Source organism: Crocodylus porosus, unplaced genomic scaffold (assembly GCF_001723895.1).
Source record: "Crocodylus porosus isolate Cpor-Errol unplaced genomic scaffold, CroPor_comp1, whole genome shotgun sequence".
Taxonomy (NCBI): Eukaryota; Metazoa; Chordata; order Crocodylia; family Crocodylidae; genus Crocodylus; species Crocodylus porosus.
In genome coordinates this window covers 13,501,495-13,519,438 of record NW_017728913.1, presented here as the reverse complement: position 1 = coordinate 13,519,438, position 17,944 = coordinate 13,501,495, and the positions used below count along the sequence as shown (strand labels likewise).

Genomic DNA, 17,944 nt, shown 5'->3' with positions numbered 1-17,944 from the left:
TTAAGTACCTAAGTCCTAATGAGAGATGAATTGGGATTTCATAGTTAAGGAGGCTGTTGTTCATAAGAACTTTGACCCATTTATTGCAGAAACTGGGAAGTGCTCCCTAGGTGTTGCAGAAACAGTGAATGAGACAGATGACCGCAGAGTGGGAAAGACTGGTATCTTGGCTAAACCAGTTGAATGCTACCCTGGAGAAATGGATTCTATCCATATTTCTGTCACTGAGCTTCTTTTCAGCCAAGTAAATCTCTTAAGCCAAAGATCACACAGGAGGGTGCCTAACACTGTGCTCCTCATTTTGGAGTGCCTGATTTGAAACAGTGGAATCCGATCTGTAGAAGTTCTGAGGTTGGTCTGAATGTAACATGGGACCCATTGTAGCTGTGATCATAGAATCATAAAATTGCAGAACCACAGAAAACGAGGGGTGGAAGGGGCCTCAGGAAGTCATCTATTCTAACTCCCTGCTCAAAGCAGGACCATCCCCAACAACATCCCCGCAGCCAAGACTCTGTCTAGCCAGGTCTTAAAAACCTCCAAGGATGGTAATTCAACAACCTCTCTGGGTAACCTGTTCCAGTGTTTTACTACCCTCCTAGTGAGAAAGCTTTTTCTAATATCCAACCTAAACTTCCCTTGCCGCAATTTGAAACCATTGCTCCTTGTTCTGTCATCTGTCACCACTAAGATTAGTCTAGCACCATCCTCTTTGGAACTACCCTTCAGGAAGCTGAAGACTGCTATTAAATCCCCACTCAGTCTTCTCCTCTGCAGACTAAATAAACTCAGTTCCCTCAGCCTCTCCTCATAAGTCATGTGCTCCAGCCCCCTAACCACTTCCACTAGCCTCTGCTGAACTTTCTCCAATTTGTCATCTTTTCTGTAATGAGGGGCCCAAAATTGGACATAGTACTCCAGGCGTGACCTCACCAGCAAACGAGAAGGGGATAAGCACTTTCCTCAATCTGCTGGCAACATTTTTAATCATGCAGCCCAGCATGTCATTAGCCTTCTTGGCAACAAGGGCACACTGTTGGGTCATTTTTGGCTGACTGTCTACTGTGCCCCCAGTTCTTTTCTGCAAAGCTGCTGGTTAGCCAGTCAGCTCTCAGCCTGTACGGTGCATGGGACTGTTCTACCCTAAGCGCAGGACTTTGCACTTGTCCTTGATGAACTTCATGAGATTTCTTTCGGTCCAATCCTCCAATTTGTTGAGGTCTCTATGAATCCTAGCCCTACCCTCCAGTACAGAGGTAGGCAACGTTTTTTGGCTGGAGTGCCAAAAAACACCATAATGCCTACCTCGGAAGGTGCCAGAGTACCAGCATGGCAGAAAAACAAAATGAGGGCAAGAGGTACATAGCAGAATGCCCTGCTTGTGCCCCTTGCCCCCTACCCAAAGCCTATGCTCCCCAACCCTGCTGCCCCCTTGCCTCCCACCCAAAGCCCCTGGCCTCGAGCCCTGCTGCCCCTTGCCCCCACCCAAAGCCCCTGCCCCCCAGGCCAGGCTCTGTGGCTGCCAGCAGCTACCCCAGCTCTGGGTAGCTGCTGGAACCCAGGCTGCTCCAAGCAGGGCTTGCAGCATCCCAGCTGCCTGCTGGGAGCAGCCTGGGACCCCACCTGGCAGCAGCTCCCCACAGCTGGGGCCAGCTGCAGCCAGGAGGCACCAAACAGGCTCCAGCACCAGCTCCGCACTGGTGCGCCTCAAAGCAGACGGTAGGGATGCTGCTCGGGCTGGCTACAAACAGCTGCACTGGGCTCATCATCTCCATGCCAGGAGCAAGGGAGAGACCAGGGTTGCGCTGCCTCAGCCCCCCCCGCCGCTCCGAGGCACACCTGCACACGCCAGTGTGCAGCTGGTGCTGGAGCCCAGAACAGCTGTTTGGAGCCTCCCAGCTGCAGCCGGCCCCAGCTGGGGTCCTGGGCTGCACTTAGCAAGCAGCTGGGGTGCTGCAAGCCCTGCTCGGAGCAGCCCGGGCTCTGTCGTTGGCAGCAGCTTCCTGGAACCAGGGCTGGCCACGGCGTGTCAAGCAAATGGCCTTGCATGCCATGCTGGGCATGCGTGCCAGGGGTTGCTGACCTCTGCTCCAATATATCTACTACTCCCCAGAGCTTGGTGTCACCTGTTAACTTCCTGGGGTTGCACTCCACCCCATCTTCCAGGTCATTGATGAAGATGCTGAATAAAACTGTTCCCAGGACTGATCCTTAGGGTACTCCACTTGATGCTGTCTGCCAACTAGACATTGAGCCACTGATCATCACCTTTTGAGCTTAACGATACAGCTAGTTTTCTATCCACCTTATAGGCCATTCATCCAATCCATAGTTCCTTAGCTTGCTTGCAAAAATTGTTCAGGGAATATGAGAAATAAGGTTTGTTTGGCCAAATCTTTACGTCCATACACCACTTGAATTAATTTCACAAAGCTAGACTTTGCTAAATATACCCTGTGAAAACATACTCACTTATACATAAGTATCCCTTAGAATGGATGCTGAATATCACTCTCATGAGGAAGTCTCTCTTTCTCTGTTGCACACAATATTTTTTGTCAGTCTTACTCACTAATATATCATAGCTTGAGAGCCAATCCTGGCCAAAGCACACATAAAGGAGTCCATGTGGACACCTAATCCAGCTCAAGGCCAGACTGAATTTGTGGAAATTCAAGATAAAACATCACTTACATACTGCCTACTGGGAACATTGGCCCTAACTCTCACATATGGCCTTAGGGCAGCTGAAACTCATGTTCACCTATTTCAAGGATGCATCCCTGATCATTGGTTGAGCCTGCTAAGTCATTAAATCCTGAATACTGAAGAGAGATGTCAGGAGGGTTTCATACATATTAGTTATGCAACTCATCTGTGTATGTAACATCTGTTCTGAAGGAAACCTCATATTGTATCTTCACTACAATATGTATTTTTAATATGTAGCCACAAGTATTAAAGGGTATGTGCCAACAAAAATCCCTCTTTATTCTATGTTTAAGGATGACAGATTTGGGGAGTATTTGTTATGTCATTTTCACAGTTCGTGTTTCTGCACACAGTAATATCATTATTAAGAAGTATATCATTCTCTTTCCAATGACAAACATATAAAAAGTTGTTAAAACTGACCACCACAGACATGTGTTAGTAAAGGCTCAGTATAATCACTAGGAATGCTCATCAGCATAGAGTCTTATGAAAAAGAGCAACTGTGCAAACCTCTTGTAGGCCACGATAAATCTACACATCCAAATACAAAGCTGATTCCATAATACATAGCTGAGGAGTAAATAAATCCTGATGAGCCTGCTATTTTTAAAAGGTGTTAACTATTAAAAAAAGCCACAAAAGTTCTAAAATAACCTTCTATATGTGACAACTGCAAAATTAAGGAGAGGAACACATCCTATTCATCTAAGGGAAACTATTTGTAGAATTAAAAGGATGTTGGTCTACAGAATTAATCATTTGTCCCATATCTAAAGTCATTCATTCAGAAAAATGTTAACTGAAAGTGAAATTATGAGGGCAAACAGGGATGCACTTATAAAGTTTTTCTTATCCAATACTAACAGCTGATTATTAACCAGGCATAAATCGGCCAATACCAATCCCATAACCAATGTACAGAAATGCAGCGTGGAGAGAAGCTCCCTGCAGGTAAGTCTGTTGAGGAGAAGGGGTTTGGAGGAGAGAAAAGGCATGAGGGGGGTGCAGATAGAGGCCCCCATGGTGAGGGAGGGAGTGGGGCAGGGGCTGAAGGTGCTGCCCAGCTAGGGCAGTGAATGGGACCTGGGGCTAGGGTGAGGAGCGGGACAGAGCCACAGGCAATTTGTCTGGGGGATCAGATCAGCATCCCAGCACTTAAAAATAATAGTGGGGGTTCTTGAACTAAAGCTTGGCAAATGAGTTTTAGTTCAATGTTGCCACCACCATTTTTAAGCATAGGGACACTTAACCAGAGCAGGGCCAAGTGGGGTGAGGGTAGATGCAGGCTGCCCGCTGCGGGGCTCGGGGCTCTCTACCCTGCTGCCTTTGCCCCGGGATCTCACGCTGACTGCACATCCCTTGCCCATCCGGCAGTGGGAGGCACAACTTGCCACCCCCACCACTGCTGAGCAGTCAGGGAACATGCAGCCAGAGCATAGCTCCCAAGGGAAAGGCAGCAGGGTGGAAAGCCCTGAGCCCACAGTGAGCAGACCACATCTGCCCCATACACAGATCTGGGGGACACATGCCCCCTCTCCAATTCCTGCCCTGGGGGAAGGGCAGGCTGTACACAGCAGCGGGGAGCCACTCCCCCCAGCCCTTCCCCTGGATGAGCCACCCGTGGCTGTCCCACTCTCCACCCTGGGTCCCATTCACTGACCTCGTTGGGCAGCAGCCCCAGCCCTTCCCCCTACCCCACTCCTTCCCTCACCATTGGAACCCTGATTTGCGCCCCCCCACCACCTAATGCCCCTTACTTCCCCCACAGATTTACCTGCAGGGCGCTGCTTTCCATGCAGCTCTCCAAAGAAAGCCGATAGCTGATGATGTTAATTTTCCTTTTACTGGTGCCCATCCAATATAGCACTGATATATAGCAAGCATGACAGGGGAGTTCTAACTACTAGAAAAACAGGGCATAGGAACAGCCTTATTTTATGCTAAAGATAATCTGTTTCAACATTGCCAGCCAACCTCAGAGATTTTCCCTCATGTGGATCTCTTTCTTCAATTTCAGCTCAGCTGAATCCATAAAGTATTATCAGTCATGCAATGATAAACAAAGGTGGCATTACTTCTGTGCAAGGAAACTATTGACAAACCCCAAATTCTCAATTTTGAGTCCTGGACACATTTTAGAATTGTTCCTGTGAATCCTAGCCTAAGGAAAATAATGGAAACTCCGTAACTCAAGATTACGTTCCTATGGTCTTCTTTCAACTTTTTCTTATTGTTAAATGTTAAAAACCGAGGTTTGTTTTATTTGGAACTGCCACGTTGGTTCAGTAACATAAAGTTCCATAGTTCCACTGATTTTATTTTGGTTTGGCTTTGTTCTTTCATGATTTCAGCTCTGTATTAAAAAGCAAGTCATATTTCCACCAAGACTGATGACAGGCTTGTAACCTGTCAAGTTGCCTTATAAATGTAATGCCTTTCTATAAATTCTCTTGTTGGATAAAGTGTATGCTGTATTTTGAGAATGTAGTATTCCAAGGGCAATGATATATGTAAAGATCCAAGTCCCCCTGGGTGCATCTACACATGTGCTTTAGTGCAGAGTTGACCAATTGGTTCCACAGTAAAATGTCACTATCTACATAAGTGCTGGTATTAGGGTGCAGTAAATTAATGAACTCTGCCATAAGATAGTACTGTCTTATGGAGGAGTCATTTACTGTGCTGCAGCACATGTGTGGATGGTGACCAGGACAACAGCACTTTGAGCCAAGGTGGAATAGTTCCTAGCTAGCAGCAGGCTTCAGTGGGTCAGCCACACAGCTCTGCAGTTTCAGCACTCGTGGCCCAGCCAGCCTCTGCACTGCCCATTGCCACCACCAAGAGCCCCGGACTGACCCCCTCGAAGCACTGCTGTCCCAGGCAAAGGTGTACACTGCTCTTGGGCACGTTGTCTACTCTGGTGCAAAATGCTCCAGAGGTTATCACATTGCATTAATTTCATGGGTAGATGCACCCACTGCGTATCATTTGAAAAGTGACGATGCATCGTTCTCCTGTTTTCAAGCTGTTGACAATTCCAAAAGAATATTAAAAAGTTGTAAGAAGGTCAGGAATAGACTCAAAATGGTCAGCTCAGCCTTCTTCACTTATGAGCTTTGATTGTGATAACTAGTTATTGGGAGGGATTGAGATGTCAAACACTAAGGTTCCCTTCTCATTATCTCCTGTAGTAAAGAGCAACACCCCATTAGCCTCACTACATTATCCTAAGAAGGTACAAACACCCATGGTAGACCTGAACCTATAAGTTATCTAGTTAGTGAGTTGCCAGAGGGAATAGAATTGTCTTATGCTCATGTAGTTCAGTCAAGCTACATAAAGTTTATATTCCTTTTATGTTATCTTGTTTGTCTGTTATTATTTTAGTGCAACCTCCCCACCACTGCGGAGCCATTATATATAGGGATGCTGAAGGACATTCACTTACAGACATGATGGGATCTGATCTGATAATGGTAGGATACACAATTAGATCCATATTGTACCTTACTTGCCAGTGCAAGGGAAGCCCTGGCTCTCCCTGCACTAGCAAGTTGAAAGCTGGGTGCCCACAAAGAGCTGATCATCAGCTGCGGCTAGGGACTGAGCTAGGATCTGAAACCAGGCCTTGTCTGGTCCCCAGACCCAACAGACAATCAGCTATGGTCAAAACCACAGCTGGACAGAACACATGGTTTTTACTCATCCTGGTACACAGAGACCCCAGGATCAGGCTGCTGAGACACTCAGGAAACCCAGGATTAGGGAAAGACTCCCCAATCCCAGGGTCCTGTCATGCCAGGACCTACAAGAGCTATGTGTGCAGCTGAGTATGGGGTTCATGAAAACTTCAGAATCAGGGACTGGCTCCTAGGTCCTGGCTTCCCTGTGTGCTGGGGATGTCAGAAAAAATTATAGAAGCAGCTGCCCCATGCTAGATCCTGACACTCAGCTGAGCATCAGGAACAGTCTTGGGGCAGCCCCAATGAGCCATATATAAGTTCAATTTAAGACACAACACAAATGAGCCACAAAATTCTTCTATGTTACATGTGGAACAACTTTTCAGCTTGTTAATTGTATTGTCATCCCTTAAATCAAGTTGAACATGTGGCCAGGTAAACCTGTGCTCATTACATTTAAGATGGGATTAACAAGGGGCCTTACAGATGGAAGAATGGGAAGTGCAATGGGAGACTAACCTGGCTACCCATGGAATTGAAACTCAAAAAAGAATCCTATTAAAAATGGAAACTCAGTCATAGTACTTAGGAAAGAGGACAAGCTTCCCTTCAATTTACACTGCTCACACATTCCCAGAGAATGGCTCATAACTCGAATTTACACAAAGGGAATCCAGTTTACAATGTACAAAATGGGATACATCCCCACAACAGTGAGGGAGGAAGTAAAGCTGGCAATAGGGATGGGGTGCAGTGCAGCTCATCAGCTGCTCCCAGAGCTGCAGCAGAGAGCAAAGTAGAAGGAACTGCCAGTGGGTGAGGTTCTTGCTGCTATATGCACCCTGGGAGGGCTGCGGGCCTGTGCTTCTTCCCAGGGGCCGTGTGCCCCCAGATCCACATGGGACAAGAGCGGCTGTCGCTGCAGGCCGGGGCCAGTGGTGGCACCAGGCTCTTCCCGGTGCTCAGGGCGGGCAGTAGCACTGGGAGGCAGGCTGCTGCTACCCCAAAATTTGCTACAGCCCCCACAACCTGCCCTTCCAGAGTTGCCGGCAAGTGCTGGAAAGAGCGCCATGCTGCCAAAGGCCGCAGCCTGCATCAGCAGACTGCTCATCCCGCGCGCAGATCCGGGGGCACACGTCTCCTGGGAAAAGCCCAGCAGCCCCCCAGCCCACAGCCCTCCTGGGGTGCATCTAGCAAAAAGACCTGCACCTCCCCATCCTGTGCCCCACACCCATTGACAGTTTCATCTACTTTGCTCCCTGCTGCAGCCCCAGGCCTCCACTTGACCCATTCACCCCAGCCCCTGCTGCATCAGCCCAAGGAGCAGCTAACACCACCACAGCACAGTGCAGCCCAGGAACTGGGGCGAGTAGAGACAAGAGGAGCCCCAGGGGGCTCAGGGCATAGTACAGCCCAGCGGCTTCAGGCAGCTAGAGCTAGCTGCTCCCAGAGCAGCTACAGCAGGGGCTGGGGTGAGTGGTGCCCCAGTCCCACAGCCCTTTCCACTCCCTCCACATACTTACCTGCTGGGGGGGCACCTATGCCGATTGCATAAGAGTGAATTTACCTCGCATATAATGAATTTTGGGTATAAAAAGGGTCACTGCATAAGAGCGAATTCACATATACACTACCCACATAAATAGAGGGAAACCTGTATAAGAGTATCTCATAGGCAGGCAGGGAGAAAATTAGGAAGGCCAAAGCACAATTTGAGATGCATCTGGCAAGAGACATAAAAGACAATAGAGATTCTAAAATTATGTCAAAAGTAGGAGGAAGACCAAAGGCTCCATAGGTTCCCTACATAAGGCAAAAGGCAATCTAGTTATGGATGATGCAGAGAAGGCTGAAGTATTTAAATACTTTTTTACTTCAGTCTTTAGAAACAGGAAGAGCTACAAGATGAGTGCAGTTGGCAGCAAAGATAGGGAAGGAGACAGACAACTTAAAATAGCACAAGAACAGGTTAGGGGCTACTTAGGGAAACGAGATGGTTTCAGGTTGGCAGGACTGGTGGGATGCTCCCTTAGGGTACCAAATGAACTGGCTGAGGTAATATCAGAGCCATTGGCTAGCCTTTTTGAGAACTCAAAGATTGGGTTCCCATACAACTGGAAAAAGCCAACTATAATGCCCATCTTTAAGAAAGAGAAAAAGGAAAGTCCAGGAAACTACAGACCAGTCAGCCTGGCCACTGTACCTGGAAGACTGTGGAGTAGATTTGCAAGAAATCTGTTTTGAAGCACCTAGAGGAGAATAAGGTGATCAGGAACAGGCAGCATGGATTCACCAAAACCAAGTCATGCCTGACCAACCTGATTTTCTGCTATGATAAGGTCACAGGCCTCATACAAGTCCAAAATTAAATGTGCAATAAGCATTGTGCATTAATGAAGGAAGTACTATCAGGTGGATACATAACTGGTTGGATCATTGTGTTCACAGGATGCATCTATACATTCATTAATGCACAATGGTTACTGCACATTTAATTTTGTACTTGTATAATTAAGTACTAAATAAATTTGCAGACTGTAATTACTGCACAGGAGCGGTGGTGAATGCCTTTTTAGTGCCGCTACTGTGCAGTACCCTAATAATACAGTGAAGTAGCATATTAGCACTGGTGAAGTACTGTGTCCAATTTTGGGTCCCACACTTCAAGAGTGGTGTGGAAACCTTGGAAAGAGGCCAGGGGAGAGCAATAAAAATGACTGGAGAACTGGGAGGCAAGACTTATGAGGAAAGACTGAAAGAACTAAGTTTAGTTAGTCTGGAGAAGAGAAGACTGATAGGGATTAAAAAAAAAAATCAGAAAGATGTTTACAGAAAGGATGGAGATGGGCTTTTCTTTGTAGCCAAAGGGGACAGGACTAGGAACAATGGCCTCAAACATCAGGAGGGGAAATTAAGTTGGAGATTAGGGGGAATGTTCTGACCCTGAGGGTGGTCAAACACTGAAACAGGCTACCTACACAAACTGTAAAATCTCCACTTCTGAAAGTTTTCAAGGGTAAGCTACACAAGACACTTAGTTTCATAGTTGGTAGGGTCGGAAGGGACATGAGCAGATCATTAAGTCCGACCCCCTGCCACAGGCAGGAAAGAATGCTGCAGTCAAACGACCCCAGCTAGATTATTATCTAGCCTTCTTTTGAAGACCCCCAGGGTAGGGGTGAGCACCACTTGCCTTGGAAGTTGGTTCCAGATCCTAGCCGCCCTGACTGTAAAGTAATGCCTCCTGATATCTAGCCTGAAACTACTCTCCATCAACTTATGGCCGCTATTCCTTGTTACTCCCGGTAGTGCTTGGGGAAACAGGGACTCTCCCATTGCCTGCCAGTCTCCTTTGGCCTACCAGATCTCCTCTCAGCCTTCTCTTGTGGAGGCTGAACAAGTTCAGGTCCCATAGCCTCTCCTCGTAGGGCCTGCCCTGCTGCCCCCTGATCATGCAAATGGGCCTCCTTTGGACCCCCTTGATGCTGGCCACATCCTTCCTGAAGTGCAACGCCCAGAACTGGACGCAGTACTCCAACTGCAGCCTGACCAATGTCACATAGAGGGGGAGTATCACCTCCTTCGACCTGCTTGTATTGCATCTGTAGAGGCATGACAAGGTGCAGTTAAGCCTTTCTAACTGTGTCCTCACATTGGCAGCCTATGTTCATCTTGGAATCAGTAATGACTCCAAGATCCCTTTCTGCTTCTGTGCTGACAAGGGAGTTCCCCAGCCTGTAGGTATGCTGCTGGTTCTTCCTCCTCAGGTTCAGTACCTTGCACTTGTCAGTATTGAAACCCATCCTATTCTTATCCGCCCACTCCTGCAACCTGTCCAGATCTAGCTGTAGCCTGTCCCTCTCCTCTAGCATGCCCACTTCTCCCCACATCTTAGTGTCATCCATAAATTTGAACAAGGTGCTTTTCACCCCCTCGTCCAAGTCGCTGATGAAGATGTTGAACAGTGTGGGCCCAAGGACTGAGCACTGGGGAACCCCAAAGCCCACATCCCTGCAGGTAGAAAACTTGGCTTGGATAGTTTAGTTAAGAATAATCCTGCTGGGGGCTGTACTAGATGACCTTATGAGGTCCCTCCCAGGCCTACTTCCCTTCATACCTGCTCTGATAATGACAATGGAAGAAAAAAAAAAAAAAAATGCCACTTGCAAGAGCATCGAACTCAGCAGTTATCTGCTCTTCCACTTCTATGGATATCATTCATTCCTGAAGAATCTAAAGAAAATCATGGCTTGTGCTTCCATGGTGAGCATATATTCTTTCAATTCATTACATAACTCTTCAGAATGTACACAGCCAATGTACAGTTCAGAGTCAACATCTTTCCAACCTGTCCATCAATATTCTTTATGAATTAATACAATGACATTTGATAGTCATCAACATTGACCCAGTTTGCAGGACTGGACTGGCAGGTTCCACAGTGCCTACAGTGAGAGTAATAATAATAAAAAAAAGACTCTGTAATCAATTTAACATTAAGAAAACCAGAGACTAAAGTGTAAGATGAACTGGCCAGTTTGATATAGAACCACGTTATCAGGTTTTCTTTCCAACTTGCAGCAGCTGGTCTCTAGAGCTGCTGGCAGATGTTAATATGATCACCCGAATGGGATGAGGAATTGGTATAGGGCAGGGGTGCCCAAGCTTTTTGAATGTGGGGCCGGATCATGAACTTTTTTTATCACCCAGTGGGCCGGCGAGTCACAGCCAAAGACCTCACAGGAAGTGGTGAAATTCAGCAGGTGAAATTCTATGGCCTGTGTTACAGTCTGACGTCAGACTGGAGACAGAATCTTACAAGGGTGCCACAGAACTTCCCATCACTTCTACCTTTAATGGGGTCCTTTCAAGTTATAAGAACAAAGCTTCTTATGGATGCACAAAGCTTCTAATGGATAAACAGGAGGAGCCAGGTAAGGGCCATGGTGCTGCAGCCTGCACATGCCATCCTCTACAGGTGGAGTAGCCATGGGGCAGGGACCCGGGCCACCCAAGCCCCCCACCCCAGGCCCTGCCGCACCTTGCAAGCCCACCCAGCAGCTCCCAGCCTGAAGCCACCAAAAAGAAAAAAAGAGGGGTTTCCTCTGCCGGGGAGGGAGGAAAAGGCAGCAGGGAGGCAGAGGCGGTGCAGCGAGCCCGAGCCGGTGCCACGCACTCACACAGGGACCTGCGAGCCAGGCACTGAGCAGAGCTCAGGCAGTCCCTGGCCACAATTTCTCTACCAGCCACCGGGAAGATGAGTCACGCAGGTGAGCGCAGAGCGAGGCAGGCACGGGGGCCCTGGGATGATGCCTCCTTCTCCCCCACCACAGCCCTGAGGGGCAGAGCCAGGTGCAAGCGGCATTTTGTGCGGGGAAGTTGACTGGGGAGGGTCTGGAGGGGTTTCATCCCTGCTTCCCTCACCCTGTGTGTGCCTGGCCGGGTTCCACTCGCCGCCCACAGTGCTGCGAGTTCCGCCTGGGACCGCTCCGTGCCGCACTGATGACCCACGCTTTCACTGCCAGCTACTTCTCTTCCCACATGCACTGCGTCTGCAACGTCAAGCTGATGCAGTGCATGTGGGAACCTTGTCCCTTCCCCAGCCCTTCAGCAGCTATTAGGAAGCTGCTGAGAGGCTGGGGGAGGGACAAGGGGTGGGAACAAAAGTAAACAGTGTTTACTTCTGTTTCCTGTAACAGCACCTTGGGCCTCAGAAAACGGCTTGGTGGACTGTACGCTGGACAAACCAGGTATAGGCAATTTAGGGAATTAGGGGCAAAATTCCTCAGATGCAACTGCTGAAGCACGCAGCCAGGCATCAGGAGTTCTGTGACTCCCAGCTGCCTGTGTCACAGCACGGCTTTCAGCAGTCTGGAGCATAGGGAGTTAGCAGGCTCCCTCCACAGGGGGACACGTGAAATCCTATACTATGGCCTAGCATTGGCTGCAACACAGGGTTTTAAAATGTTCCCAAGCAGAGGGATCCCACTGGTATTTAAAGTCCTGTGATGCAGGACAAGGGACAGCCCCAAGTCCCAGGTCTGGGACCCGGGGCTACCCCTGCAGTATCTAGCACAGGGCAGCCCTGTGGCCCAAGTCCAGAATTCAAAGCTGCCTCCTGACTAATCTCTAGCATCAGGCACAGGGTGGCTACATGCCCTGGGGCTGCCCCTGCCCCGTGATGAGAATCAGCTAATCGCTAACATGAGGCAGCCCTGGATCCTGATTTGGGACCCAAACTGCCCCCAACTCTATTCCCAGGATTAGGGACAGTGCAGCTGTGCCCCAGGGCTGCCCCTTGCCTGATGCCAGCAATGAACTGATTATCAGCATCCAACAGGGGGCAACAATGGGTATAGAACATATGCCACACATTCAATTTAAAGCTGGATACAATGCAATCACAAGGATGTGAAACATCCTTCTGGCTGATTTGTCATTTTATCCCACCATAAATTCCCCAAACATGTTCACTGCATGATAAATGTAATGCCCAGGTGCTGGCCCAGGTTTTAGCAAGTCAAGCCTCATTAACAGTTAGCAAATACATTCACACCATTTTCTTCCATACCTATTGAATCTCTCAGAGTTCCATAGTTAGCCACTAGCTAAATCACCAGCCACTGGTGATTCTAGTTTATAGCCTCTAACCTGTTTTATCTCTGTGTTCAGTATCTGTATTCTGTGTTATTTTCTAAGACAAACTATAATGTTTGTACTGTTCCAGTGGTATATACAACTATTCAGTAGTTAGTGCTGTTTGGGCCTGCAATAATTTTTAGTATCAATCATGTTGTATTTTATGCTAGCATTCCATTCCACTAAGCTATTTTATCATTAGGCCTGTTCAGTGCAACTTGTTGTGCTGACTTAAGAGGGGTGGATGAGATCTGTTGGCTGCAGAACAGGGATTCTGAGCTAGGAACTCCTGCATTTTAGAGGCAAGCTCTGCCACTGACCCCTTATGTGATCTTGGACAAAGTGTTTAATCTTGTATCAGTTCTAAATGTAAATTGAATCACACAATCATCATCCATCTAGTTTATAAATGGTGCCAAGAAGAATGAATGGTATCGGCATTCAATGTAAAGATATAATGCACACTATATACATGGGATATTATGAAGAGGCTCCTGCTTGCAGCATGTTCCCGCGTTAGGGTAGTAGGCTACATGACTTCCCAGATGAACCAGTCTCAAGTACTAGTTCTTTTCAGTAGTTATGCTAGACAAAAGGAACAGACTTCCAAAGTGATTATGCAAGAAGAGCTAAAGGGAGGATAGGCCTAGGAACCCTGAACACCCCTTGTAATTTTTTCATCAAGATAGATTCAGATCTCATTAATTCCTGTTTCACACTAGTGTAATCTTTTTTTACTTCACTGGTGCTACTCCTGCTTTCAGCACGTGTAAGTAAAATCAGAACCAGCCCCTAAAAGTGCAAACATGTTGCATCTCTTTGAGGCCCTCTGCTTGCAAAAGAAAAACATTTGAGAACTCACTTAAAGCCAAAAGACTTCCCAACACAGTAAAATGCAGCTACTAGAGTTTCTATTGGTTACATATCACTTGTATAATATTGCTCTAATAGCATATAAATTAAAGTTGGGCAAAAAAACCACAGCTATCTGCTGCAGGGTAATGAAATGAATCGACAAGTAATATTTTAAAATAACACAAAGAAAGTTTGACTGACAACTAAATGCCTAAGTATCTAGTGTGAATGAGATTCTACTGTACCTGGAAAACACCCCACTCCACCGCACATTATATTATATCATCTAATAAGATTTAGCATTACCTGTGGCCCTAGAGTTAGAGGAAAAGATTTCTAACTGGGTAAACTTACCAATCTGCCATGTTTTTATTCATGAAAAATGTGTCACAGTTTATATATTTTTCTTATGAATTTGGTTAAATACAAGAGCTAGTGTACTTATGTTAAACAGCAGGTTGTTCTTCACAACCCACTTTACATTTTGTGAAACAAAACAGTGAAATCAATCTAAACTTTTGACATCATAATAATTGCTTCTGGAACACACTGTACTGTCAAACAAACTAGATTTGGACTCTCCTGGCAGACCAAGCTAGAGAAGTTTGTTTAAGAGAAGAAAGCCAAAAATCTCCCTGATAACACGCAAAAAAGATACAAAAAAAATATCAGCCATGGTATAAACACACATCTTTTGTATATATATTTTTTTAATTTCAAGTTTAACCAAATGTGATAGCCTCCTGTTAATACGAGGTTTCTGTAATATTGTGTGGTTACAACACGTAAACTACAAATTCCTTCAGTAGTATACAAAATATATTTAGTAGATGCAACCACTTATGAGGAGAGGCTGAGGGAACTGGGTTTATTTAGTCTGGAGAAGAGAAGACTGAGAGGGAATTTAATAACAGCCTTCAACTACCTGAAAGGGGGGCTGAAAGAGGATGGAGCTAGACTTCTCAGTGGGGGCAGAGGACAGAACAAGGAGCAACAGTCTCAAGTTGCAGCAAGGAAAGTTTAAATTAGATATTAGGAAGAATTGTCTCACTAGAAGGGTAGAAAAGCACTGGAACAGGTTACCCAGAGAGGTGGTGGAATTTCCATCCTTGGAGGTTTTTAAGACCAAGATAGACAAAACCTTGGTTGGGATTATCCAGTTAACCTCCTGAAGTCCTTTCCAGCCTTTACTTTCTATGATTAGTGAATTAGAGTACACCTAACCAGTTAGTGCTATTTGAACAAATTGGGTGCAACCTTTCTGTTATTTTTCTTACCAAGATTCAAAATGAGCTATTAAGGGTTCAAGAGTTACAGAGACCAATGTCAGCCCTGTGGGTCGTCCAATGACATTAACAGAGGGAGAATGAGTCAGAGCCCAGGGAAGCTAAAAAGGAGCTTATCAGGAGTGCAATGGAAGGCACCATGTTAACCTTGTAACAGCCAAGTTATTTTCCTGAAGATTTTCATCATCTCCTGACAAAAGCATAAACCTATGTATGCATCTAATCAAAAAATGATATATTGCAAGCCAAAATGCAATATATACAAGTCCACATGCAAGTGTGCAGATATGTGATGTGCAGACTAAATCCCCAGGGCCAAGTTCTAGTCCACATATTAGGCACTTAACAGACATAGGTGCTTAAGTGCAAGTCTGTTTTCACCTTGATGATCCACTGATGACCACATCCTCACCCTTCAGATCAAGTCCCAAAGCAGCAGCGGCAAGGAGAACAACTCCCACTTTTGATAGTATGGGGGTTTAGATAGTACCAGCCATTTCCAAATAAAATCATCTTGCTTGTGGTGAGTGGGTAAACCGTGCAGTGGTGAGGATGGCAGCGCTACCACAACGCACCCACCCTTTACAACTCCACAGAGAAGCATAAACCATCACTGTGCACACAACGGCTGTACCTCAGAACTGTCATTGCTTTCTGAAACCCCCGCCCACAAGCAAGTTTCTACCAGGATGACCGGGGGGTCACAGTTGGGCATCTAAGTCCAGCTTGGTGCCCGACAGGTGGAACAGGAAATGGCCTGGCGAGGCCAAGCAGGATTGTATGACAGGGTTTGCCCATTCTCAAGAGCCCCTACAGACACCTGCGTGGCACGACCCCCACCCGTGACCCTTGGGGCACGGGGCCTCGCATCCCGGCGCAGGGCTATTGAAATGTGGGGTAGCTCAAGGGCTGCGCCGCTCGGACAGCGAGGAGGAGCACGGGCAGGCGGCGGGGCGCGTTCCCACGGGCAGGGGCACTCACTTGATATCCTCCCAGACCTCGGGGCCGTAGTTGCGGATGACCAGCAGCTCCAGGGCGTGATTCACGAAGCCGTACTGCGGGAGGACGGCAGGGACAGCGCGGTCAGCGCCCGGCTCCCGGCCTCCCCCCGCGCCCTTCACCTGCGGCCTCCCAACCCCGGGGTAGGCTCCTGCACAGCCCGCCCGCATGCACCCCGCGCCGTGTAGCAGGCAGGCGCCACCCCCGTCCTCCCGCTCCCCATGGCCAGGATAGGGGCCGCTGCCGCTGCTCACCATGCTGCTGCAGCTGCTGCAGCCCCACTCCCGCCTTTGCCTCGCCTAGCCTAGTCGCGCTGAGCCGCCGGTTGCCTTCAGCCACCGCCCCCGCGCAGCCCTGATTGCCACCGCGCCACGACCAATCGCGAGCGCGGCCCCGGGGCCGGCGCCCAATGGGAAGCAGAGGAGGGGATTCGGATGCCCCTTAAGGTGCAGCTCCAGTGCCCTGCGGGGTGGGGGTAGGAGTGGTTGGTGGTTTTTGTTGGTGTGGTTGTTTCGGTTTTCCTCGTGTGAGAAATAATCAGGCTTTCACATTCATTTGGCTGTTTTAAAGGATCCGGGAGGGGGATAAGTGAGAGATTTGGCCCCCCTCAGCCCTCTCCATAGAGGTCAGGGTCATTAGTGCCCCCTCGCTGCCTGCATGTGAGAGAAGAAAGGGGGCCACCTGGTTCAAAGAGTTGGAAAGATGGTGTCCCCCTCAGGTGCTCTGCGTGCTTCATCCCCAGCAAGAGCTAGCGCACCTCTGACCTCAACCCATTTTGTAGATGCAGAAGGATGGTGTTGATCTAGAGATCTGTATCTCTGAAGAGGGCTGAGGGGAGACAAGTCACCCTATCTATCCATCTGTCTGTCTAGATGTGGAGATCTATATCAACACCATCCTTCTGCAGCATTATCTATAGATAATATATCTCCATAGATAGATAGAGACAGATATGGCTCTATAGATAAATATCTTGTTTAGGTAGTCTCTAAAGCTGGGGCCAGATGTGCAGACCCATATGGTTTGTGGCACCACAAAGCACATGCCCAGCATGCAAAACCATGCCATGCACTACAAATTTGCAGTGTGGAGGCAAAATTTGCCATCGAGCACCATGGAAAAAAAGCAGCACAGTGCATGCTGCAAGAGTGTGCACTGGCAGACATAGGGCTTGGGCCTTCTGAGAAGATGCTCCAGTTGCTGGCCAGAGTGTCTCCCCTCTAGTTCCACCCTGGCTCCTTCAGCATGCTGGGAGCCAGGAGGAGTAGGGAAACAGCAGTTTTCCCAAAGTAGGGTATGTTACCCTGCACCAAAGCACACATGCAGAGGTGGGCACAGCAGCAAAAAGTGACACAAACTTGTGCACTACTCTTTTTGCTACTGCAAGTGCATGCCTCTGCATGTGGGGGCACACTCTTAGGCTGCATCCACAAGAGCACAGATGTTTGGTTCCCTGGGAACAACTAACAGTGAGATATCTTGTGCCACCACTACTTGTCCCTGGGGAACACCTGTGCCATGTGTCCTCTAGCATGTGACAAGTTACAGTGGGTAGGGGAGGCTGGGACCAACACTGGACTGGCCTCAGCAGCCTTACCTGGGGTCCTAGGGCCCTTCTTGGGTTGTAGCAGCAGCGATCCTGCTGCTCAGAGCCTGGCTGGCAGCTGGAATATGGCTCCAGCCATCCAGGCTTTGGTTTTGAGCAATGCATGCTACCCCTATGTGCACTGCTTTTTATTTTTTTTTGCGCATTTTTTTGATCTCTGG

At 47.9% G+C, this 17,944-nt stretch overlaps 1 protein-coding gene across 3 annotated transcripts in view; it reads right to left on the bottom strand.

Moving 5' to 3' along the window:
• GUCY1B3 (guanylate cyclase 1 soluble subunit beta) overlaps positions 1 to 16,513 on the bottom strand; it is an 80,467-nt gene extending 63,954 nt beyond the window's left edge. For 2 of the 3 annotated variants that reach the window (XM_019534513.1, XM_019534511.1), the window contains exons 1-2: positions 16,432 to 16,513; positions 16,160 to 16,233 (exon numbers count right to left, since the gene is read on the bottom strand). In XM_019534513.1, coding sequence (XP_019390058.1) covers positions 16,160 to 16,233; positions 16,432 to 16,434 — 77 coding nt within the window. In that variant the 5' untranslated portion in view covers positions 16,435 to 16,513. Of the gene's footprint in view, positions 1 to 16,159; positions 16,234 to 16,431 lie in introns of those variants that run through there. The other variant, XM_019534512.1, reaches the window with a different exon arrangement.
• Positions 16,514 to 17,944: the final 1,431 nt, after the last annotated feature.